The 26341-nt window shown below is 22.1% G+C and overlaps 8 protein-coding genes across 8 annotated transcripts; 1 reads left to right on the forward strand and 7 right to left on the reverse strand. All coding sequences in view use genetic code 6, as the record gives it.

Annotated features, from left to right (window-relative positions):
• Window positions 1-1148: 1148 nt before the first annotated feature.
• On the forward strand, window positions 1149-4811 carry TTHERM_000822061 (hypothetical protein; the record flags this gene model as incomplete). The annotated part of the gene is made up of 13 exons (XM_012799300.1): window positions 1149-1177; window positions 1228-1268; window positions 1391-1421; window positions 1691-1780; window positions 2034-2123; window positions 2333-2422; window positions 2670-2759; window positions 2998-3087; window positions 3346-3435; window positions 3693-3782; window positions 4036-4125; window positions 4379-4468; window positions 4703-4811. 13 exons carry the CDS (start codon window positions 1149-1151, stop codon window positions 4809-4811), a joined length of 1020 nt encoding a protein of 339 aa, XP_012654754.1.
• Window positions 4812-6347: 1536 nt separating this feature from the next.
• On the reverse strand, window positions 6348-7181 carry TTHERM_000822063 (hypothetical protein; the record flags this gene model as incomplete). The annotated part of the gene is made up of 1 exon (XM_012799301.1): window positions 6348-7181. The coding sequence occupies one exon, from the start codon at window positions 7179-7181 to the stop codon at window positions 6348-6350; it is 834 nt and encodes a 277-aa protein (XP_012654755.1).
• Window positions 7182-9771: 2590 nt separating this feature from the next.
• On the reverse strand, window positions 9772-10404 carry TTHERM_00822100 (von willebrand factor type A domain protein; the record flags this gene model as incomplete). Its single annotated transcript, XM_001031535.2, has 2 exons — window positions 9772-9900; window positions 10024-10404. 2 exons carry the CDS (start codon window positions 10402-10404, stop codon window positions 9772-9774), a joined length of 510 nt encoding a protein of 169 aa, XP_001031535.2.
• Window positions 10405-11874: 1470 nt separating this feature from the next.
• TTHERM_000822109 (AMP-binding enzyme family protein) lies at window positions 11875-12123 on the reverse strand (the record flags this gene model as incomplete). The annotated part of the gene is made up of 1 exon (XM_012799302.1): window positions 11875-12123. The coding sequence occupies one exon, from the start codon at window positions 12121-12123 to the stop codon at window positions 11875-11877; it is 249 nt and encodes an 82-aa protein (XP_012654756.1).
• A 239-nt stretch (window positions 12124-12362) lies between these two features.
• On the reverse strand, window positions 12363-13209 carry TTHERM_00822110 (long-chain-fatty-acid-CoA ligase, putative; the record flags this gene model as incomplete). Its single annotated transcript, XM_001031536.2, has 3 exons — window positions 12363-12592; window positions 12791-13010; window positions 13165-13209. The coding sequence occupies 3 exons, from the start codon at window positions 13207-13209 to the stop codon at window positions 12363-12365; spliced, it is 495 nt and encodes a 164-aa protein (XP_001031536.2).
• Window positions 13210-14443: 1234 nt separating this feature from the next.
• TTHERM_00822120 (hypothetical protein) lies at window positions 14444-15277 on the reverse strand (the record flags this gene model as incomplete). The annotated part of the gene is made up of 1 exon (XM_001031537.2): window positions 14444-15277. One exon carries the CDS (start codon window positions 15275-15277, stop codon window positions 14444-14446), a length of 834 nt encoding a protein of 277 aa, XP_001031537.2.
• A 2554-nt stretch (window positions 15278-17831) lies between these two features.
• Window positions 17832-18525, reverse strand: TTHERM_00822140 (von willebrand factor type A domain protein; the record flags this gene model as incomplete). The annotated part of the gene is made up of 3 exons (XM_001031539.3): window positions 17832-17903; window positions 18135-18432; window positions 18503-18525. The coding sequence occupies 3 exons, from the start codon at window positions 18523-18525 to the stop codon at window positions 17832-17834; spliced, it is 393 nt and encodes a 130-aa protein (XP_001031539.3).
• A 2919-nt stretch (window positions 18526-21444) lies between these two features.
• TTHERM_00822150 (chitin synthase) lies at window positions 21445-26071 on the reverse strand (the record flags this gene model as incomplete). Its single annotated transcript, XM_001031540.2, has 8 exons — window positions 21445-22472; window positions 22562-23051; window positions 23109-23376; window positions 23443-23886; window positions 23943-24119; window positions 24200-24822; window positions 24899-25505; window positions 25731-26071. 8 exons carry the CDS (start codon window positions 26069-26071, stop codon window positions 21445-21447), a joined length of 3978 nt encoding a protein of 1325 aa, XP_001031540.2.
• Window positions 26072-26341: the final 270 nt, after the last annotated feature.

Here is a 26341-nt window from a genome sequence, read left to right on the forward strand (position 1 = left end):
TTTTCTTAATAAAAGTGCTTAATTATAAATAAATAAATAACTATATTTCTGTTATTTAGACTTTATTCAATCGTTATTAGATTAGTAATAATGCTACTATTAATTATATTTTTTCTTTCTTATATTTATAAAATGAAATATGAATTTTCATTGAGTTTAATTTCTATTTGTCTCTCTTTCTTTTTTATAATTATATTTTTATATATATAGTAATGTAAGGTACTGCCTTTTTCAAGGCTACAAAGTGAATGATAACAAGTTATATTATTTAATAATTTATTACTAAAATTTTTTAAATATGACTAACTAACTGGCCTTCTCTAATTCCTACTATATTTTTAAGTATATGTTTTAAATACAAATATTAAGATTAAATAATTAATGTTAAATAAATTTTTCTCTGATATCTCATCATAAAAGCAAATTTATAAATTAATATTTGATAATTAATTATTAAATTTTATTTGTTTTATTTATCCATTTATAATTAATTAATTAAATTCCATAAATTGCTATTCATTATTTTTGAAAAAAAAAATAAATGATATTATAGATTAAATAATACAATAGATTAGAAGAAGTAATTATTTATTGTTTTATTAATATCCTTTAAATTTATATTTATTAATAAAAATAGTTTATAAACTCTTCACTTTTATCTCATTAGGTTTTCCATATTCATCTCAAGTATATTTTATTAATAAATATTATTTTTATTATTATTAATATTTTTATATATTTAGCTTACAATTTATTTAAATAAATAATTTTTTTTATAGAAATTATCATCATTATTCATTGATTTTTATTAAAAATAAAACTTTTTTAGCTATTTTAACTTAATTTTTAATTCAATTTTGAATTATTTATTATTCATTTTTTATTATTTGATATTTTTTCTTCATTTTTTGCTATTAAAACTTACACTTAATAAAAGCAATTTATTAGTTTTGGATTGTAATATTTTTAATTATAAAAGTTAATTTAAAACATTAAAGCTCATTTAATTTATTTGGTTTATTTTCCTTTTTCTTTTGATTGTGATTTCATTTTTTTTCATTCTTTTTTAAATTTATTAATAATTAATTAATCTTATTATTTATTTCATATTTTTTCTTCATTTTTTCCTTCTAATTAACTAGAGTGAAATGCCAATTTAATTTACAAAAGGCAAAATGTAATATATCTTAATAACATAATAAATAAAGCTAAATTAGCTTTAAACAGCTTTATTTTTGAGTTTTTAGAAACCTTTAAATTCACAAAATGTAAATTTTGAAATCATATTTACCGTGCATTCTTATAACAAATCATTTTTTTTTGAAAAATTTTAAGAATTCAAAAATCAAGAGTACTTTTTAGCTTCGTTTTTTTCGAATCTAATTTAAAGTTTTTAAAATTGGTGATGAAGGTGCATCATAGTAAAAACATTTTATTTGTTTTGGATTGTGATATTTTTAATTATAAAAACTAATTAACTAATTTAAAACAATAAAGCTCTTTTTTACTTTTCTTTTTCAGTTATTTGTGCTTACTTTTTTTTTGTTCTTTCTTTGTTAATTTAACTCATCATTTTATTTTCAACTTTTGCTTTTAATTTTTAATTAATCCTATTATTTCATATTTTTTCTTCATTTTTTCCTTCTAATTAACTATTTAATGATATATATTTTCTTCAATATTAAAAAAGTTCTAATGAAATTGGTGAAGAAAGTGCATCAGGCTTAGGTTCTGCTTTAGCAAAGTGCATTAATCTCTCAAATTTGACACTTGAGATTTAGTAAAAACAGTTTATTTGTTTTGGATTGCGATAATTTTAATTATAAAAATTATTTTAAAACAATAAAGCTCATTTTTCTTTTTCTTTTTATTGTGCTTGCTTTTTTTTTGAACTTTATTTGTTAATTTAACTCATCATTTTATTTTCAACTTTTGCTTTTATTATAAATTAATCTTATATTACATATTTTTCCTTCATTTTTTCCTTCTAATTAACTATTTAATGATATATTTTTTCTTCAATATTTAAAAAGGTGCAATTAAATTGGTAAAAAGGGTGCATCCAGCTTAGTTTCTGGTTTAGAAAAGTGCATTAATCTCTCAAATTTGACACTTGAGTTTTAGTAAAAACAGTTTATTTGTTTTGGATTGTGATATTTTTAATTATAAAACTAATTTAAAACAAAAAAACTCTTTTTTTTTTCTTCTTTTTATTGTGCTTGCTTTTTTTTGTTATTTGATTGTTAATTTAACTCATCATTTAATTTTCAACTTTTAATTTTATTATTAATTAATCTTATTATTTCATATTTTTTCTTCATTATTTAAAAAGTTCTAATTAAATTGGTGACGAAGGTGCATCAGGCTTAGGTTTTGGTTTAGTAAATTGCATTAAACTCTCAAATTTGATACTTGGTCTTTCGTAAAATCAGTTATTTGTATTGGATTGTGATATTTTTAATTAAAAAACTAATTTAAAACAATAAAGCTCTTTTTTCTTTTTCCTTTTCTTTTTATTGTTCTTGCTTTTTTTTGTTCTTTCTTTGTTAATTTTACTCATTATTTTATTTTAAATCTTTGCTTTTATTATTAATTAATCTTATTATTTCTTCATCTTATCCTTCTTATGAAATATTTAATGATATATTTTTTCTTCAATATTTAAAAAGTTCTAATTAAATTGGTGACAAAGGTGCATCAGGCTTAGGTTTTGGTTTAGCAAAATGCATTAATCTCTCAAATTTGACAATTAACTTAGAGTAAAAACAGTTTATTTGTTTTAAGATTGAGATATTTTTAATTATAAAAACTAATTTAAAACAATAAAGATCTTTTTTCTTTTTCTTTTTATTGTGCTTGCTTTTTTTTTGAACTTTCTTTATTAATTTAACTCATCATTTTATTTTCAACTTTTGCTTTTATTATTAATTTATCTTATTATTTCATATTTTTTCTTCATATTTTCCTTCTAATTAACTATCTTCGATATTTAAAAAGTTATAACTAAATTGGTTATATAGGTGCATCAGGCTTAGGTTTTGGTTTAGCAAAATGCATTAATCTCTCAAATTTGACAATTAACTTTGAGTAAAAACAGTTTATTTGTTTTAAAATTGAGATATTTTTAATTATAAAAACTAATTTAAAACAATAAAGCTCATTTTTCTTTTTCTTTTTCTTTTAATTGTGCTTGCTTTTTTTTTACTTTCTTTATTAATTTAACTCATCATTTTATTTTCAACTTTTGCTTTTATTATTAATTAATCTTATATTACATATTTTTTCTTCATATTTTCCTTCTAATTAACTATTTAATGATATATTTTTTCTTCTATATTTAAAAAGGCGCAATTAAATTGGTGACGAAGGTGCATCAGGCTTAGGTTCTGGTTTAACAAAATGCATTAATCTCTCAAATTTGACACTTAAACTTCAGTAAAAACAGCTTATTTGTATTAATATTGAGATTATTTTAATTATAAAACTAATTTAAAACAATAAAGCTCTTTTTTCTTTTTCTTTTTATTGTGCTAACTTTTTTTTTTTTGCTTCTTTCTTTGTTAATTTTACTCATCATTTTATTTTCAACTTTTGCTTTTATTATTTATTTATCTTATTATTTCATATTTTTTCTTCATATTTTCCTTCTAATTAACTATTTAAAGAAATATTTTTTTTCGATATTTAAAAAGTTATAACTAAATTGGTTATCTAGGTGCATCAGGCTTAGGTTTTGGTTTAGAAAAGTGCATTAATCTCTCAAATTTGACACTTGAGTTTTAGTAAAAACAGTGTATTTGTTTTTGATTGTTATATTTTTAATTAGTAAAACTAATTTAAAACAATAAAGCTCTTTTTTTCTTCTTCTTTTTATTTTGCTTGCTTTTTTTTGTTCTTTGATGTTAATTTAACTCATCATTTAATTTTCAACTTTTAATTTTATTATTAATTAATCTTATTATTTCATATTTTTTCATCATTATTTCCTTCTAATTAACTATTTAATGATATATTTTTTCTTCAATATTTAAAAAGTTCTAATTAAATTGGTGACAAAGGTGTCTCAGGCTTATGTTCTGGTTTAACAAAGTGCATTAATCTCTCAAATTTGACACTTGATTTGAGGTAAAAACAGTTTATTTGATTTCGATTGTGATATTTTTAATTATAAAACTATTTAAAAAAAAAAAGCTCTTTTTTCTTTTTCTTTTTATTGTGCTTACTTTTTTTTTTGCTTCTTTTTTTGTTAATTTAACTCATCATTTTATTTTCAACTTTTGCTTTTATTATTAATTAATCTTATTATTTCATATTTTTTCTTCATATTTTCCTTCTAATTAACTATTTAAAGAAATATTTTTTTTCGATATTTAAAAAGTTATAACTAAATTGGTTATCTAGGTGCATCAGGCTTAGGTTTTGGTTTAGAAAAGTGCATTAATCTCTCAAATTTGACACTTGATTTGAGGTAAAAACAGTTTATTTGTATTAATATTGAGATTAATTTAATTATAAAAACTAATTTAAAACAATATATTGTGCTAACTTTTTTTTTTGCTTCTTTCTTTGTTAATTTTACTCATCATTTTATTTTCAACTTTTGCTTTTATTATTTATTTATCTTATTATTTCATATTTTTTCTTCATATTTTCCTTCTAATTAACTATTTAATGATATATTTTTTCTTCGATATTTAAAAAGTTATAACTAAATTGGTTATCTAGGTGCATCAGGCTTAGCTTTTCGTTTATCAAAATGCATTAATCTCTCAAATTTGGCACTTAACTTAAAGTAAAAACAGTTTTTTTGATTTTGATTGTGATATTTTTAATTATTAAAACTAATTTAAAACAATAAAACTCTTTTTTCTTTTTATTTTTATTGCTCTTGCTTTTTTTTGTTCTTTGATTGTTAATTAAACTCATCATTTTATTTTCAACCTTTGCCTATATTCTATTTCATATTTATTTAAAATTTACACAAATTTATTATAAAATTTTTAGTTAAATGAATTAATCATAAAAATTCAAAGTAATAAGCAAGTGTCTTAAATCAAAAAGATTAGTTATCTTTAAAAAAATATTTCTATGATAAACAAAGTGGCAAAAAAAGGATGAATAAATATTTAATTTTTGAATAATTGAATTTTATATTTTTTATAAAATAATATAGCAAAATGCCATTCAAATATTTAGTGAATTGAGATCACTATTTTTTTGAATGGCTGATGCGTTTGAATATGATTTATATAAAAATAAATAATTTTATAATAGATTTAATTAATAATATTAATAATTTTAATTTATATCAATCTTTATGATTTTTCTATTCAATTTCTAAATTTAGCCTTTTTTAAAATTTTTTCTTCAAATTGATAAAAAAAATTAAAAAATAGAAAGTGTAAAATTAGCTTTAAATCATAAAAATTAAATGAAATATCACGATCTGTACCTACTCAGTTCGTGATATTTTAATTACAGGATTAGCTATATATAAATAAATATTAATCTTTATTTTTTATATTTTTTATCACTAAATTAATATTTATTTGATTTCTTTATTAGATGTTGATTCATTTATTCTAACAAACTAATTATTGAATGAAAATCATATTTTATAAATTAATCAATATTGTTACATTCATTCATATATGTATGTATTTATAAAATATAATCTATAATTTAAAAGTAATTGAGGAAAACAATATTTATATAATCAATCAATTATATTTTAATCAAAGTAGATAACTAAAAGAGTATCTGAAAATAAAAATGAATAATTTATATCTAATTTTATTTTACTAATAATAAAATTAAATTTATTAGAAATAAACTTCTTAAAATTCTATAAATAGATAACTATATTTTACTACCATAAATTCTTTAAATTGAATGAATTATAAAAATAAATATCTATAATTTAATCAAAATAGTTAATCATATAAAGTTTTTTTGGCCCTTAATTTATGCTGCTCTTAATTAATGAGGATTTAGAGTATATTTAATTTAACACACATTAAATGTTAATCAAATAAGTTTCATAGATATTCCTTTTATTATTTATTTATTCTAAAATGAAATTCAGAAATTTTATATAATGAATGACGTTAATATAATAAATTTTTTCTGTTTCAATAAAATACAAGTGAAAGAAGAGAATGAATGTAAAAAACATTAATGGATTTAAAGTATTTATTAATTTAATTAGATAAATAGCTATTTTTATAGTAAAGCTAAGTGAGTAACTGATAAGAAAAATAAATTAATTAATCAATCTTAATCTGATGAAACATAACTAAACGTTTAACATTTTTAAGTTGATAACCCAAAATATTAATTTAATATTTTCAAATCATAAAACAGCCGCATGTTTGCTAGCAGGCCTGTCTTAAACTGCAGCAATTAATCTTTGTGTTTTCTTAAAGTAAAATAAAGGCAGAATAAACTAAGACTTTTTCAGCATCACTAGTAATAAATTGCTAAAAGTTAAGATTAAGGTTGTCATAAAAGTGAGGATTGCAACATAGTGTATTGAGAATTGCACTAAAGCAGCTTCTAGTGTATCTTCCCTCTATTGTTGTTGAGCCTTGCTTTTCTAAGAACATAGCTTTGTTGGTTAAGAAACATCCGAAGTAAAATTCCAAATATCCTAGTAAACAGTTGTCATTTGCTTTTAATGTGAGTGTCTCGTTTGTTACAGCTTTTTTAATGACTATTTTAGGTTGTTGGCATATAAGACATTACCAAAAGCATCCAGGTTATTAATATTCAAATGATCCAATTGCTACACCTTTAACATAAACTACTCCATGGAAAGGGTTAGGGAAGACAACTTAGACTCCATCTGGCTACACAAATTCATTGGAGACATGAGGAGGCATATTATATGAACAACAACACTTCTTTATAGGCCAACAGCAGCAAGCATTAATGCAACAAGGATCAAATTTTTAAATTTTATGAGAGCCCCCTTAGGCTGAATTGTAGGTGCTAAAACGGTAATCCCAACCACATTGCAAACAACTTTCATCTCTATTAACTTAAATGTCAGTAGTTTACTTCATGACAACACTGGCAGCACTCTCTACATTTAGTTAAGGGTTAGGTCCTTGAGTAGCTTGTGGCATCATCATAGGAACGTTCATCATAGGAACGATATTCATAGGCTACATTGGCTACATGATAATATTTATTGATAATAATTATTTTTAGAATTTTTTTTTAATTAATCAATTATGAAACTTTATGATCAAAATCTCCTTTATTTAAGTTATAAATTTTTGCCTTAAAACGAATTACGAAGAAGATTATCAATAGAAATTAAACCCTGAATTCACTTTATTTCTTAATTTAATAATTGAGGTACTGCTATAATTTGTTTTGTTTGTAACCAAAAAAATATCAATTAATTAATTCTTCACTCAGTTATCAAATTAATTTCTAATAATATGAAAATTTATTTTGGTTATAATTTTAAGTAATATTTTTTATTCACTAAAATAGTTTCAATTTTCTTTTACAATTAATAAAAAATAAAATAAATGAAATATTCTAATACTAAGATACATAAGATAACATTTCTTCTTTATTTGACAGATTTATTCTTTAAATAAATTAATTGCAGCTTTTTGGATATACCTGTTTGCTTAGCTTAAGCTGCTTACAACTATTTTTTTTGTTTGATGTAATAGCAAATTAATAAAAAGGATACTAAATTTAAAAAAAAAATAGCTTCTTGGTTTATTATGGATTGTTTTGTTTGAGTTACAAACTATATTATTTTGTGTATTATCTGATATGATAGACTGAAACATACAAATTCTCTAATTTATCCATCTGAAATTAATAAAAGAAATATCTTTTTGCTCAATCATTAATTAATCTTCTTATTTTACTAATAGAAATCCTTTACCAACTAATTATATCATTCATGCTTTTTGATACTATTATCTTATTCTATCAATTTAAAGCTCTTTATGTTTAAAAATGATTGGAAAAGATTTGCAGAGTTTCAAAATTTAATTTATTTATTAACTTTCATTCATTTTGCAGCTTGACAATTCCTAATAATTAATAAAATAAAACTAGCAAATAGAGAGATAATTATAATATTCACTTTAGCTATGAGTAAAAAATAATAATTTAATTCAATTGAGTAAAATTTCAATTTTTAAAAAAAGTAAATGAGATATTTAGATTCAATTGATTTAAATTACTTAAATTCTTAACGCTTAATCTAAATACAAATTTTCTTTGGTTAAGTTTACAGATTTATATTTTTTTGAATAAATTTATTAAGGGAAAGCTTGTAAATTATACTGATTAATTATATTAATAAAATCTATTAATTTTACTAACACTTATAAATAGATAGATATATATTTAAACTATTTTCTTATGATGAGAGATAGAATTATTTACAAAAAGATAATATAGAAAACATGGATAATCAAGTCACTGTAAATATTGACGCTTTAAATAATCATATATAAAAATATTATTAACCTTATTTTAGGATATAAAAAGTATATTTCAAAACAAATTTCATAAATTGAGGAAAAAAAATAATTCAAAATTCAGAAAAAATATATTTGTAAATAATAGTTAACTTTTGTTACTAAGATCTCAAAATTTGTCAAAGTTGCTCAAGTAATATCAAAATAAAAAAAATTCAAATTAATTTCAAAGTAAATTTTATTTTTTGTTTTTGTAAGCTCCAATATTAGATACCCTTTCCTTGATCTAAACTGCACTCTTCAAAATAAAGAAAAAACCTTTATTCTTATTTTATATGCTAAACAAATTTATTATTTATTTATTTATTCCTAAACATATAAATATCTTAACTCATTAGATAGAAAGCTATCAATGTAAACATTATTTTCAATTGAAGTCTAATTTTTTTTTTAGTAAAAAAAATATATTATTAATTTTGAATATGTTATGAAGGAAAATTAAACTGCTAAAACAAACAAAATAAATATATATGTATTTTTCTTTTTAACTTTGTGAATGCAACATCTAATAAGAATGTGGATATAAATAAGGTGGATGATGATGATAATAATAATATAAATAATTAAATACTTGTCACCTTTATTAGTAATTACACAATACAAAAGATCATTAAAATTTTTTTAATTTAATAAAGCTAATAAAATTCTCTAATTGTTTAGCTAAAAATTTGAGAAATCTATTTACTTAATTTATTAAATTGGCAAATAAGAAATTGAAAAAATATAAGTGGTCAAAAAATTAATTTTTTCATTCATTTAAAATTGAAATTACATAATTAATTTTATGATAAATAACAAATCAAATATCACATTTACATTTCTCAATTACACTTTTTTTTGCTTTATATTTTTCTTTTTTTATAAGGATTTTTTTTTAGTTTTTAATTGAGATAAAGATTGATCTTATTTTAATACTTATTAGCAAGAATTTAGTTATTCTTCCATTTAAATTTATTCCTAATATGAGCACATTTGCTAGTCCACATATATATTAATCACTCATATAAAAATTTTATTATTCTTATTATTATATAGCATTTGCCTTTCTTCGTTCAGATAATTTAAACTGCATATCAGTTTGGTATGAATCTTATTAATCTACTTCCTCTGGGTTGGCTGATTGTTTTAATATCTAATACGAAGCATACTTCATTTAGGGTAAGCATTTATAACTTTATTAACCAGTGTTTTTATAACTACCTTTCAGTTCTTAGTTGATCAATTAGAGTTTTAAGACGTTTTTGGCACAATATTTTCAAAGCTTATCTTAGGCATCTTTTAATATTGATTTATTATTTTCATAATCTTATTCTTGAACATATTTTAATGCTTTTTGAATAGAATTTGCTGCATTCACTCTCAGATAATGAAATTCTTGCATTTTCTTTAATTTAAATTTATTTATAATGCATTTCTTCATTCTCAAATAGCAAAGAAAGCTTAGCGAAATTTATTTTTAGCAAACTTATTTTTACTCTTCTTAAATAGAATGAGTAGATAAACTTACTTTAAAGATATCTAGGACTTTTTCGATATCCTAAATTGAATCCACTTTCTTTTTAGTATCGTTAATTTCAAAAACAATGTCTCTACTTGTACCACATCGAAGTGAATTAAATTTATTTTATATATTTTTTGCTAAAGTAATGCACATATTTCCATAAGTTTTAGATACAGTGTATTTACTTAAAAACTTAGTGAAATTTTAATCTCTAATAGGAATTTCTATATCTAAAACTAAATCTTTGGAAATAACAGAAAAATGACCTGCAAGAGCATCTACAAAATATGTCAATTTCATCCATCTTTATAATATAATATAATTTACCATGTTTTAATCTGGTTATTTTTTCCATATGCATGTTATCATGATCACAGCCATAGCCATATATATGAAAGCTGAAATTTTCGTTTTTCTAAATTTGAATCACTTTACCTAATATACTTGTATAATTTCAAACAAACAAACAAATAAACAAACAGCAAATATATATAAATATTGTACATAATTTTTATTAAACAACATTACAATGAATTGTTTTTCTTCAAAATTATTTTCTTATCTAATAAAATAAAAAAAGAAAGAAATCTAGCCAAAATTTAATTAGCTGCTTCTAAAATAATTATTAAAAAAATTTTTACTTAAAAAGAAAGATAGATAAATAGATAGATAGATATCCACTTATTTTTATAAAATTTAAAAACTTTTTGTTTGACTATAGGATATACCTCTTTACTTACAAATTGAAAAAAAATGAATTTATTTAACATTAGTGAAAAAACTAAGTTCAAAAAGTATATTTAGAATGGATCTATAATTATTCACATTTAAATATGACTGTAAAATTAAAAGGTAAAACTATTTCTCAAAATTAAGATCAAAATAGAGGTTTTAAATAATAATAAAAATTTATAGTTGGTGAATATTAAAAGATCTTATGCAGAAAAATACAAATTAAAGCCTCTATCAATTGGGTTAAAATATCTATATTTATCTAAACTTTGAGTAATTAGATTTTTCTTATTAATAAAAAAATAAGTTAGTAGTATTTTTTTAGAATCTTAATAGAGACAAATTCTTAATTTATAAATGTAAAAATCTTTGTTTTTAGATAAATATTGTAGTTTTTTTAATGTTTGAAACTATATAAATTCAAATCGATTTCTTTTTATATTAATTAAAATTCAGCATTTCTTATCCTTAATGAGCATATTTAATTGTAGTGAATTGAACTTGAATATAATAAAAAATGAAAACTAGTAAAATTTACAATTTTTAAAAAAAATTTCAATGTATTTTTGAATGTTTCGATCTATAACTTTTTTTATTATTTTAAATTTTCTTTAAATTTTTTAAATAATATTTCCTACTACAGAAATAATTATCAGAGAATAGCAATAATAGCAAATTAATGTAAATTATAGCATAATATATTTATATAAAATCCTTTTTTTATATCTAATATTTTTGATAGCAGTAAACTCATATAATTTAAAAAAAATAATTTATTCATAGCTAAAATTAATATCAAACATATCTTCTAATTTATTTAATTCATTTTTTAAAAATCTTACTAAATTAATTTTTTATTTTGTTTTTATATATTTTATTAAGTACTTTGCTCATTAAAAAAATATATTTATATGAAAAAACTAAATAAAGGAAAGATTTTGAATTATTCAAAAAAGTAGAAAATGATAGATAAACGAAGGTGAATTATAAATTATTATTTTGTAGAAGTATTTTAAAATTAACAAAAAATACAATATAAAATTAGAATAATTTTTAGCTCATTTTAAAAATATTAATCACAAATGAGGCTTTTACTCTGTATTTAATGGGATACTATAAAGTCCTTCAATAACTTTCTTGAAAACTTATCTTGTGATATGACACTATAGCTTAAAGCTTGATGTTAAACAACAAAGAGACAGGTTCTATATTTACTTTATGAGCTTACTCAAATGTGTGCAATCCTTCCTTTTTACCTAGATCTGTGACACTTTTTAAGTAAAACTAATTGATTTGCTAATTCTTACAAAGGACTTCTAATTTAGTTTTTCTGATTTTTAACTCTTTAGTAATCTTTAGAATTTAATCTGGCATAGGAATTACTATTGTTACACAGTATCTTTAGAGGGAGCCTCCATAACAAAACTTACTTCTTGGTCACCTCTAGCTCTAACATAGATATTTTCAATATTTTCTGGAGAAACATATTCTCCTTATTGCAACTTTAAGATATTTTCTTTCTATCGAAAACTCTTAAAGTACCATTTGGCAAGATAAGACCAATATCTCCAGAATGGAGCAAATCTTCTTCATCAAAAGCTATTGCAGTTTTTTCATCGTCTTTGTAGTTAGTATCCAACAAATACAGTATATCCTCTAATACAGATTTCACCTCTCAGCATAGGGTTTTCATTTTCATCATTATCAGTTGAGAAGTAACACATTTTAGGAACATCTTAAAGCTTTAATTAAGCACTTGCAACAATTCCTCCTTCATGATTCTAAGTTGTGTCTAAGAACAATTCTACTGTTTCTTATCCGCTTACTTAAGTTTGATCATAACCTTGCTTAATGTAATAGTTAAAATTACACCAAAAAAATCAAGAACTCTCTAAGAGATAGGAGCAGAACCGCTAATTACAGCTCTTAATTAATTTTCTTCCAAACATCTTCTTGAAATTGCTGAATATTTTTTTGTCATAAACAGGGTGATGAACATTGAATTTTCGATTTTTCTAAGATTTAATAACTTCTCATTTACTACTTTTTATATTATTTCTCATAAATGCTAATTAATTAGCAATTTAATAATTAATTTCATTGTAGAATTTAATCAAAACTCTAGGGATAATGATAAGTACTGTGGGTTATGCTGCAGTTAAGTCTTCTCTTGGCTTAAGAGTATCTCTACTTTAAAAGCTTATTTTAGCTCCTCTATCAATTTTTTACAATAGAAATAATTTTTTTTTCTTTCTGAGTAGCTTTAAATAAAATGGTTAAATTTATTTTAAAATGTATCTTAAATTTTTTCATATTTAAAGACAGACTAAAGTATTTTTTTTAAATCTTCAATTGTTAAATTTATTTGGTATTGATTTGATAGACCATTAATAAATAAGAGATATAAATAAATACTTTCCATTTACTCATGTTTAAGATGAGCGAATAGCTATGACCCATTTTAATATCACTTCCACTATTCAAAATTATGCTGTATTATCTTTGTATAAAGCAAAATATGTAATTGCTTCTAGGAGGGGGAATCTATCCTAATTAAATATTTAATTTCTTATTAAATTACTTACTTAAAAAATAATTAATTAATCATGCATTATAACCATTTTTATTTAAAAGTAAAAGTTCAAAGAATTATTAAAGTATCTAGCAAAAAAAATAAATATTTTTTAGTTATTTACCTGCTATTTGCACATATAGTTTTAATAACATAATCTACACAAGATGATTTTAGTTTTAATTGTTTTACAAGTTAATATTTTCTACATTTTTAGTTTGTATGTGCGAATGAATTTATCAACTTTTATATATAAATAAATATTAGTCTTTATTTTTTATAATATTTATCACTAAATTAATTCTTATTTGATTTCTTTATTAAATGTTTATTCATTTATTCTAACAAACTAATTATAGAATGAAAATCATATAATTTATAAATTAATGAATATTATTGCATTCATTCATGTATGTATTTATAACTTTTAATCAATAATTTAAAAGTAATTGAGGAAAACAATATTTATATAATCAATCAATTATATTTTAATCAAAGTAGAAATAACTAAAAGAGTATCTGAAAATAAAAATGAATAATTTATATCTAATTTTATTTTACTAATAATAAAATTAAATTTATTAGAAATAAACTTCTTAAAATTCTATAAATAGATAATTATATTTTACTACCGTAAATTCTTTAAATTGAATGAATTATAAAAATAAATATCTATAATTGAATCAAAATAGATTTTCATATAAAGTTTTTTTGGCCCTTAATTTATGCTGCTCTTAATTAATGAGGATTTAGAGTATATTTAATTTAACACACATTAAATGTTAATCAAATAAGTTTCATAGAAATTCCTTTTATTATTTATTTATTTATTTATTTATTTATTCTAAAATGAAATTCAGAAATTTTATATAATGAATGACGTTAATATAATAAATTTTTTCTGTTTCAATAAAATACAAGTGAAAGAAGAGAATGAATGTAAAAAACATTAATGGATTTAAAGTATTTATTAATTTAATTAGATAAATAGCTATTTTTATAGTAAAGCTAAGTGAGTAACTGATAAGAAAAATAAATTAATTAATCAATCTTAATCTGATGAAACATAACTAAACGTTTAACATTTTTAAGTTGATAACCCAAAATATTAATTTAATATTTTCAAATCATAAAACAGCCGCATGTTTGCTAGCAGGCCTGTCTTAAACTGCAGCAATTAATCTTTGTGTTTTCTTAAAGTAAAATAAAGGCAGAATAAACTAAGACTTTTTCAGCATCACTAGTAATAAATTGCTAAAAGTTAAGATTAAGGTTGTCATAAAAGTGAGGATTGCAACATAGTGTATTGAGAATTGCACTAAAGCAGCTTCTAGTGTATCTTCCCTCTATTGTTGTTGAGCCTTGCTTTTCTAAGAACATAGCTTTGTTGGTTAAGAAACATCCGAAGTAAAATTCCAAATATCCTAGTAAACAGTTGTCATTTGCTTTTAATGTGAGTGTCTCGTTTGTTACAGCTTTTTTAATGACTATTTTAGGTTGTTGGCATATAAGACATTACCAAAAGCATCCAGGTTATTAATATTCAAATGATCCAATTGCTACACCTTTAACATAAACTACTCCATGGAAAGGGTTAGGGAAGACAACTTAGACTCCATCTGGCTACACAAATTCATTGGAGACATGAGGAGGCATATTATATGAACAACAACACTTCTTTATAGGCCAACAGCAGCAAGCATTAATGCAACAAGGATCAAATTTTTAAATTTTATGAGAGCCCCCTTAGGCTGAATTGTAGGTGCTAAAACGGTAATCCCAACCACATTGCAAACAACTTTCATCTCTATTAACTTAAATGTCAGTAGTTTACCTCATGACAATACTGGCAACACTCTCTACATTTTGTTAAGGGTTAGGTCCTTGAGTAGCTTGTGGCATCATCATAGGAACGTTCATCATAGGAACGATATTCATAGGCTACATAGGCTACATGATAATATTTATTGATAATAATTATTTTTAGAATTTTTTTTTAATTAATCAATTATGAAACTTTATGATCAAAATCTCCTTTATTTAAGCTATAAATTTTTGCCTTAAAACGAATTACGAAGAAGATTATCAATAGAAATTAAACCCTGAATTCACTTTATTTCTTAATTTAATAATTGAGGTACTGCTATAATTTGTTTTGTTTGTAACCAAAAAAATATCAATTAATTAATTCTTCACTCAGTTATCAAATTAATTTCTAATAATATGAAAATTTATTTTGGTTATAATTTTAAGTAATATTTTTTATTCACTAAAATAGTTTCAATTTTCTTTTACAATTAATAAAATTATTAAATAAATGAAATCTTCTAATACTAAGATACATAAGATAACATTTCTTCTTTATTTGACAGATTTATTCTTTAAATAAATTAATTGCAGCTTTTTGGATATACCTGTTTGCTTAGCTTAAGCTGCTTACAACTCTTTTTTTTGTTTGATGTAATAGCTAATTAATAAAAAGGATACTAAATTTAAAAAAAAAATAGCTTCTTTGTTTATTATGGATTGTTTTGTTTGAGTTACAAACTATATTATTTTGTGTATTATCTGATATGATAGACTGAAACATACAAATTCTCTAATTTATCCATCTGAAATTAATAAAAGAAATATCTTTTTGCTCAATGGTTAAATTATCTTCTTATTTTGTTAATAGAAATCCTTTACCAACTAATTATATCATTCATGCTTTTTGATGCTATTATCTTATTCTATCAATTTAAAGCTCTTTATGTTTAAAAATGATTGGAAAAGATTTGCAGAGTTTCAAAATTTAATTTATTTGTTAACTTTCATTCATTTTGCAGCATGAAAATTCCTAATAATTAATATAATAAAACTAGCAAATAGAGAGATAATTATAATATTCACTTTAGCTATGAGTAAAAAATAATAATTTAATTCAATTGAGTAAAATTTCAATTTTTAAAAAAAGTAAATCAGATATTTAGATACAACTGATTTAAATTACTTAAATTCTTAACGCTTAATCTAAATACAAATTTTCTTTGGTTTAGTTTACAGATTCATATTCATTTGAATAAATTTATTAAGGGAAAGCTTGCTAATTAGACTGATTAATTAGATTAATAAAGTCTATTAATTTTACTAACACTTATAAATAGATATATATGATCACTATTTTTCTTATGATGAGAGATAGAATTATTTATAAAAAGATAATATAGGAAGCATGGATAATCAAGTAACTGTAAATATTGATGCTTTAAATAATCACATTAAAATATTATTAATCTTATTTAATGATATATAAAGTACATTTCAAAACAAATTTCATAATTTGAGAAAAAAAAATAATTCAAAATTCAGAAAAAAGATATTTGTAAATTATATATATATAGCTTTTGTTACTAAGATATCAGAATTTGTCAAAGTTGCTCAAGGTAAATTAAAAAAAAAAAATTAAAATTAATTTCGAAGTAAATTTTATATTTTATTTTTGTAAGCTCCAATATGAGTCCTCTGATACCCTTACCTTGATCTAAACTGCACTCTTCATCATAAAGAAGCAACATTTATTCTTATTTTATATGCTAAACAAACTTATTATTTATTTATTCCTAAACATATAAATACCCTAACTCATTAGATAGAAAGCTATCAATGCAAACATTATTTTCAATTGAAGTCGAATTTGTTTTTTAGTAAAATAATTAATAACTTATTTTGAATATATTATGAAGGAAAATTAAAATGCAAAAACAAACAAAATAAATAAATATGTATTTTTCTTTTAATTTTGTGAATGCAACAACTAATAAAAATGTGGATATAAATAAGGTGGTTGATGATGATAATAATAATAATAACCAATTATTTGCCACCTTTATTAGTAATATACACAATACAAAAGATCATTAAAATTTTTTTAATTTAATAAAGCTTATAAAACTTTCAAATTGTTTAGCTAAAAATATACGAATTTTATTTACTTAATTTATTAAATTGGCAAGCAAGAAATTGAAAAAATATCTGTGGTCAAAAAATTAATTTTTTCATTCATATAAAATTGAAACTACATAATTAATTTTATGATAAATAACAAATCAAATATCACATTTATATTTCTCAATTACAAATTTTTTTGATTTAAATTTTCCTTTTTTATAAGGTTTTTTTTTGAGTTTTTTGCTATTTACTTAGTTTTTAATTGAGATAAAGATTGATCTTATTTTAACACTTATTAGCGAGAATTTAGTTATTCTTCCATTTAAATTTCTTCCTAATATGAGCACATTTGCTATACCTCATATATATTAATCACTCATATAAAAATTTTATTATTCTTATTATTATAAAGCATTTGCCTTTCTTCGTTCAGATAGTTTAAGCTGCATATCAGTTTGGTATAAATCTTATTAATCTACTTCCTCTGGGTTGGCTGATTGTTTTAATATCTAATACGAAGCATAATTCATTTAGGGTAAGCATTTATAACTTTATTAACCAGTGTTTTTATAACTATATTTCAGTTCTTAGTTGATAATTTAGAGTTTAAAGACGTTGTTGGCACTATATTTTCAAAGCTTATCTTAGGCATCTTTTAATATTGATTTATTATTTTCATAATCTTATTCTTGAGCATATTTTAATGCTTATTGAATAGAATTTGCTGCACTCACTCTCAGATAGTGAAATTTTTACATTTCCTTCAATTTAAATTCATTTTTAATGCATTTCTTCATTCTCAAATAGCAAAGATGCTTAGCGAAGTTTATTTTTAGCAAACTTATTTTTACTCTTCTTAAATAGAATAAGTAGATAAACTTACTTTAAAGATATCTACAACTTTTTCGATATCCTAAATTGAATCCACTTTCTTTTTAGGGTCGTTAATTTCAAAAACAATGTCTCTAATTGTACCACATCGAAGTGAATTAAATTTAATTTATATATTTTTTGCTAAAGTAATCCACATATCTCCATAAGTTTTAGATACAGTGCATTTACTTAAAAGCTTAGTGAAATTTTAATCTCTAATAGGAATTTCTATATCTAAAACTAAATCTTTGGAAATAACAGAAAAATGACCTGCAAGAGCATCTACAAAATATGTCAATTTCATCCATCTTTTTAATATAATATAATTTACCATGTTTTTAAATTGAAATATTTTTGGATTAAAAAATAAATGATTACTTATTTTGCATTTAATCAGTCATTAATTTTTATTTGTGATTTTATCTTGTTAATAGTGTAAACTGAACGAATTAGTGATTAACTACCTAATTCCATAAACAAAAATAAGTTCACTAATCGTTAGAAATTAAAAAATTTGTAAATACAGTACAAATGAACAATAAACCTTTTAAATATAAAATGATTATAAATTCAATCAACATCAAAAATATTTTTTTATTTTTTGACTGATACTCAGCAGCAACATATTTTTATTCTAAAATATATTTTCTCGAAATAATAATTTAGTAGCCACTTTAAAAAAAGATACATGAGTGTTGTCTATAATAATAATAACAACAAAAACCATACCTTAGAATAAAAAAATAGTAATTCTGATTGATTCTAATTAAATTGAACGCCACTTGTTTTTAGGATTAAATGATTTTTTTCCTTCTTTTTTAATTTTAGAAGTTTATAAAGTTTGAATTTACATTAGGTGTTTTTTACTCAGAAACCACTAATAATTTTAAAAACAAACACTTAGTTTACATTTTTAAATTTTTCATTTTTCCATTAAATCTTGTTTTAAAGATAGCAGAATAAAAAACATTAAATTATTAAAAAGTATTTTGAATTTTAATATCATAAAAAAATATTTTTTTTTGCATAAGTTTTTTACAGATAAAAAAGTAAACAAACCAATAAATACATTTTAGTAAATCAGAAAATTGATTATGAAATAATTAGAAAAATATAAAAGTTATTTAAGCTCCAATTTGCTACTTTTTATTAGTGAGAATATTTTTTCCCTTTCTTTGATTAATTTAATAAAATTAATTTGAACTCTTTTCAATAATATCTTCTCTTTTAATCTAATCAAGTGGATTTTACTTTGCTTATAAATTTTGAAAAGAACCTATTTAATTAATTTTCCTTTTTTCTATATTTTCGCATCAAATCATTTCTTGTATAATTTCAAACAAATAAACAAACAAACAGCAAATATATATAGATGCTTAACATAATTTTAACTAAATATCATTACAATAGATTATTTATCTTCAAATTATTTACTTTTCTAATAAATGAAATATAAATTTTAGTGTTACTATAACATTGCATAAATAAACCAATAATAAATTGAAATTGACAAAATAGCTAATATGCTAAGGTAATCTACTTAGGATTAATTAGCTACTTCTAAAATTATAATTTCAAAAAATTCTTCTTAAATAAATAGATATCCACTTATTTTTATCAAATTTAAAATCTCTTTGTTTGACAATAGGATATACTTCATTACTTTCAAATTGAGAAAAAATCAATTTATTGAACATTCGTAAAAAAATTAAGTTTGAAAAACATATTTACAATTCATTTATTTTTTTATTATCTACTTTTAAATATGATTACACAATTAAAGTATATAAAATGTAGTACTAATCATTTAGCATTTTCTCAAAATTTAGATAAAAAATAGAGGCTTTAAATATATTTGATTTTATTAAAGAAAAATTGATAGTCAGTCTGTGAATAATAAAGCATATTATGCAAAAAATACAAATTAAAGCCTCTATCAATTGGGGTTAAAGTACCTATATTTATCTAAATTTTGAGTAATTAGATTTTTCTTATTCACAAAAAAAATAAATTAATAGTATTTTATTTGATAGAATTTAAGTAGAGACAAACTCTTAATATAAAATGTAAAATCTTTCTTTTTGATTAATATTTATGGATAAGAAATTTATGAAAAATATCTTTGAAATTAGCTCTCTAATAGCTAAATTTTATTGAAATAGATTTCTTTCTTAATAAATTATATTTTAAAATTTCCAACAAAATATTTGAAAGAAAGATAAATTTAAAACGACTATAAACCCATGATTTTAAAAATATTTTATTTTTAGGAAAATGTTATGAAAAGAAGATTAAAATTAATTATCTTAGTGCTTACAGATTAAAGTAAAATGAAAGTATGCTTACATTTCTTAATTATTTATATATAATTAGTAAAAAAATAAGTTTATCACATTAATAAATCAAAACTTTTTTATTAATTATTTCAGCTCAATCAAATTTATTTGAAATAAAAGCTGATTAATATAAATAAATAAACAGAGAAAATTTTGTTAAATAGTGAATATATTTTTATCAAAATGCAAATGCAGCTCGCAAAGATGTTATTAAAAGTACATAGACTAAGCAAAATAATTTTATAGCAATAATTATTTATCTATTGATTTGAGTTTATTTTATATTAATAAATATAGTCAAGTTTAGCCTCAATTAGAAGAGGTAAGCTAGTACAGTCTATTCAATTTATTCATAATAAGCATAAGTTAAACTAGATTTATTTAATAAAAAAAACTTTGCAAATGCAAACTACTTTTAAAAAATATTATGAAAAAATAGTAAATATTATTTTTTCAAAAAAACTAAAATGTTATTTTTTTATAAAAAACCTAATAAGCGAAGGGGAAAATATGCATTCAATTCAATTAAAAGAATATAAAAGTAGCAGATTTTAATACAAAATTTTATTTAGCTATATATTTTAAGCGAAAGAGATTTTTCAAATCAAAATTGACTAAAAAATAGTAATAAAGTAAATTCATCACAAAATTTCATAATTTTTTAACTAGTTACTAACTAACTAACTAAATAAAGAAATCTTTTTTGCTTATTAGATTCTTAATTAATTTATTTAAGTAATAATAATTTAAATATAAAATCCTTGCTTCATTTGATTAACTTTTACCTATTCATTTGATTATCATAAAATTTTTTGAAATCTGACTTAAATTAAATGAATTATACAATTTAAATTTCAGTAATGATTTTGCAAAATTAATTAATTTATTTTCAAATACAAATTTAAGCAGAGAAATTATAAATTGATTAATACAAATTAAAATTCATAAGAATTATAACTTTATGGTTAATGCTCAAACTGCTGTTCAGTTCTTTGGAGTTTATGATGGTTTATGATATTTTTATTATCCAGATTTTTATTTGTAGTTTTGATAATCTTCAAAGCTACCTTTTGTTATAATTGGTAAAGATGCATTATGGTTGATTTCAATGTCTTCTATTGTTAAATATGTTTTTAATTAAGTTTGTAATCTATCATCTCCTGTTTCTAAGTTCTTTTTACTAGAAATTGTTACTTTTCTTTCTATCTTTTTTCCATTTTCTTCATCTAAGGAACTTTCATCACTTGGAGGAGTATCATCATCTGCTTCTTATTTCTGAGGATATCTGATTTCTAATTTTTCATGTCTTCTAGGCATTTTGATTTATTCCTCTGATTCTCTTTCTTATTAATCAACTAATATTTTAGGGCCTGGAGGTCCATTCTTTTAATTTTAAGCAGATTCATCAGAATCGGATGATTTCGATGTCTACAATTTAGATTAGAATAAGCTACTATTGTTTCTGAAATAAGAAACTTTAGTTTGTCTTCCAAATCTCGTTGAATCTTCATTATCTTCTTCTTGAGAAGTCATTTCCTCGTTAATTCTACTATTTTGTTTTTTACCGTTACGCTACTTGAATTAAGATGGTTACAGTGTGTTACTAACTTGATTAAGTTTTATAAGTCTTCCAGTTTAGTCTGAAGAAGCAACTTCTGAAGGAATACCTTCAAAATTGACAGTGTGCTTTGTTGTTATAGTAGGAGCAGGAGATTCTGAACTCTAACCTTAGAATTGATTGGCATTACTATTACTGTATTGTCTGTAGTTATCATTTTAAGGAGTCATAGGGTTAGATTCGTCATCATCTTCAATTTCTTCACTAAGAACATCTTTTTGAATGCTGTGTTAAGGACTTTAGCACATACCTAATATGTTTGTGTTAAGAACTTTGTTGAAGATATGATCAATTTAACGAGAATATTCAACATAGTATTTCTTATTACCTCTATTTCTATACCAGTAGACAATTTTATCAAAGTAGAAGTATTTCAAGTAATGGAACATACCAACTAATTTTAATAAAAGAATATTTAATATATTGGTTTAAATTGATAAATTTAAATATTTTTGTTTTAGAAATATAAATAATAGTAGTTACTTGTGTTTTTAATAAAGAAATAGATGGAACCAAAAGCACCAAGAGCCATAATAACTATTGGAGTTGAAGAGTTAACAAGGTTAGCTATTAACAAGACAGTAAGTAAGAGAGCATTTAAGAAAATCCATTTTCCAACAAACTCTATCTTTTCAGTATACTATTTGCTCACTCCTGTAGAACCTGTAAGACCCTTAGTACCCCAAGTAGCATCATCGATGTTACAGAAAGAGAATATCATAAGTATGTGATTATAAATAGGGGAATATAGAAGATAGCTGAAGAAGGATTTAATAACATTCCATACAATGAAAGGTTATCTTAAGTGCAAAAACATAGATAAATAGAAACTTCCATAATTAAGAGCAATCATGACATAAATATATATTAAGAACTCTTATTTCAATGGCTTAAATCCTGTAATGATGCCATAACTATTGTTCAAGGCATTAAAGACGATTGTAGCAATTACTATAACGTAAACAATGACACTCTATTAATTATTAATAAATAATTTAAAATATTTTATAAAAAAAAATAAATAATTTACTGTTATTGAGACAATTGAAGCCAATACTTTAAAAACATCATTTTAGAATTTTTGAGACATCTTATTTTATATTTCAATTCTAGCTTTTTTCTTTTCAGCACTTAAGGGAACATTTTGTTTTACTTTTGCGTTTAGGTCATTGAGAAGCTTCTCTTCTTCTTCAGAAATTTCTACATCTTTTGGCTTGAAGATAAGACTTGCAAAAATAATTAATAGAATGACAATGACAAACATAGCAGGAACAAAGTTGAGGAGTGTGAAGAAAACACTATTTTTTAGAAATAGAAAGAGTTAATAAAAATTGCTTTGAGAGAATAAATAATATTTTATTTACTTAGGAACTTTATATGAGACACAAAGTATGTAACATTCTTTCATTAAAGTATTTGAGCACATGGGCTAAGGTTAATCATCCATAGAAACGCAATGAAGATTTTCAAGAGACAAATACTATTCTTTTGTTGCTATGTAGGAATAGCTTTCATTAACTTGAGGTTAAAGGAATTGATAACTACTCAAGATAGAAACGAACAAGTAAAAAGCAGGAATAAAATATGTTGTCCATTTTCCAATTCTAGCAAAAGCCATATTAAATGGTAAACTAATTTACTTAGAGAATTGTGTGTGATTACTTTCTTCTACGTGAAACTCGTAATTTTGAAGGACGTAGTTTAAGGCAAACCAAGAACTGTTAATCCATCTTCTTCTTTGGTTTAAGAATTCTTCGAATTTATCAACAGGATCAGTGAAAGCCTTAGCATCAGGGACAAACTTTAAGCTATAAATAAAATTTAAGGAGTTAATATTAATTTGTAATTGAATGTTATTTATTACTAATATCTTGATTGAAGCTAGCAGTAAATACCTAGACAGAGAATTCTATCCTCAGCTAAAAACATATTTAATTCCTAGATATTGTTGGTCATCAGTTGGCTGTACAAAATTTGTTTAAGATATCTTTTTTGAATCAAATTTTCACGGTTTTCTTTACTAAGATTGAGTGCTTTATATCTAAATTTAATAAGAAAAAACAAATGAATAAAAAAAATAAATAACTCATTTTCATAATATAATGAATTAATTATATTTACCTATATGCTGACCACGCTCCAGGAAGTACGTGTAAAAAGCCTAAAGCTGATTCGAAGTTCTTGTCAATCATATGTGCTGTAGTGTATTCGTAATTTTAAGCATTAGGAAGAGAGGCTAAACTGAGATAAGACTTCAGGCACCATACAATAATATTGAAAATAGTATTGATAATATATTTAAAAATATTGTATATAAGCAATAAAAGTGATTGCACAAGGAAGAAAACATTAAAGATAATTAATAAGTCAGTAATGTATTTTCTTTTCTTCTTTTCGACTCTCAACTGCTCAGCAAGAAATTCTGCTGCATTATTTTCAACTTTTACTTCACTAAAAACAGGCTTAAAAGATAATTTTTTAGAACCTCTGCTTGGCTATTATTGAATCTTTCTCAATTTTTCCTCTTTCTGTTGCTTTTCATATTCTTAATTAATCCAAAAGTGTTCCTTTTTGTAGTCTGAAATTTGTTTATTAATCATATCTTTTATTTCTTATTATTGCTATTCTGTTAGTTCAGATTGCTAAATTACAGGTGCTTTCAAACCCATAAATCCGCAAACACCACCAATTTGGCTATCTCCTTCTAAAGCTTTATACATTTAGACAAGGCCGTCATTGGCAGGCTAATTAATGTAAAAAAAGAAAATTATAAAGTGTTTTATGTTGTAAAAATAATTTAATTTTTGTTAATAATCTTACTAGAGTACCGACATCAACAAGAGCGCAATATTTAGGCTAGAATTATCTGCAAAAACCTTCAAAGAACCACAAATGAGAAGAGAGTTTCTTACCATTTAAGTGCTTGAAGACAGAGAAAGTAACTAATTTATCTTACTTGTTAAAACATATTTCATTTTAATATAACAAAGCAGTCTTAGTAGGAATGGTTGTGGGGAGACCATTGTTGAATCTAATAGATTATTCTTTCTTTTATAATTTTAAGTAGTTCAACTGTTACTCGATCATAAATCTTCTTTCATTTAAATAATACTTACGCTCTAAAAATTTATCTTGCTCATTATAGAATTCTTCCATTTCTTCTTTCATTTTCATAATACCATCTTAAAGTACAACAACAACAATTTACTTTTGACTTATTCCTAATTTAGCAAACTGAGGTAAGTTAGCAGCAATAGAAGAAAGGGTGTTTTCTAAGAATGCACGAGGCTCACCATACATAGTAACACAAATAAGCATTTAAATTGTATTATTTTCTTGCTTAATTTAATTGATATCTGCTTTAAGCAATTTATTTTTAGAATAAAAATAAACTAAGCCATCATTCCTAGAAAAGTTTCTTAGATTTCTAATTTTATTAAAATGTTATTTAAAAAACATATAAAAAAATCAATGCAAATTTTAAATATTTAATTAAAAACCCTAAGTTTTTTTAATTAGATTTAGTCTAAACTTAGCTTTATCTTTTCTTATTCAAGCTAACTTAAAAAAACTATTTATTTTCTTCTATTTTTTTAGCTAACCAACAAACAAAATATTTAAAAATAATTTTAATTAATTAATTATTTATTACTCTTTGTAACCTTCCTTTTCATCGAAGTTTTCATATCCATAGACTTCTTCTCCGTTTTCTTTCTTGTGGGTGATTTTATATTAGGGGTTGATTTCTTTAGTATAAACTTGTAAGGGTTTACCGCGAGTTGCCTTTCCATTAATGAATGATTAGGTCATATAAATATCTATAGGAGGATACATATTAACATTGCTTTCTAGAGTAATATGAGGTTTGTTTAAAAAAGTGTGTGTTTTATTACTCACTTAACTCATAGGACTAGCAATCATTTCTCTCTTAAGCTTTGGAGCTTATAGAGAAAATCTCTTTAAATGGTTCATATTTTGTTAGTAAGCAGACATTTTATTATTAAAGTTAAAATTTTATATAGAAGTGAGAGTAAAGAATTCGAAAGATTAGTAATGATTTTAGTATTTATATTTAGTGAGTTAGTTTGTTAGTTAGTAGTGAAAATAAATATTCTTTATTTCTCTCTTTTTTATCTTTTAAGTTTAATTTAATTATAAATTTTAGCTAAATGCATCTATGTATTTAATAAGGTTAACTTATATTTATTAACAAATGTTGATCCAGTAAATTTTATAATGTTAATTATTAATAAATGTACTGGA

This window comes from Tetrahymena thermophila (assembly GCF_000189635.1).
Source record: "Tetrahymena thermophila SB210 genomic scaffold scf_8254483, whole genome shotgun sequence".
Classification (NCBI taxonomy): Eukaryota; Ciliophora; class Oligohymenophorea; order Hymenostomatida; family Tetrahymenidae; genus Tetrahymena; species Tetrahymena thermophila.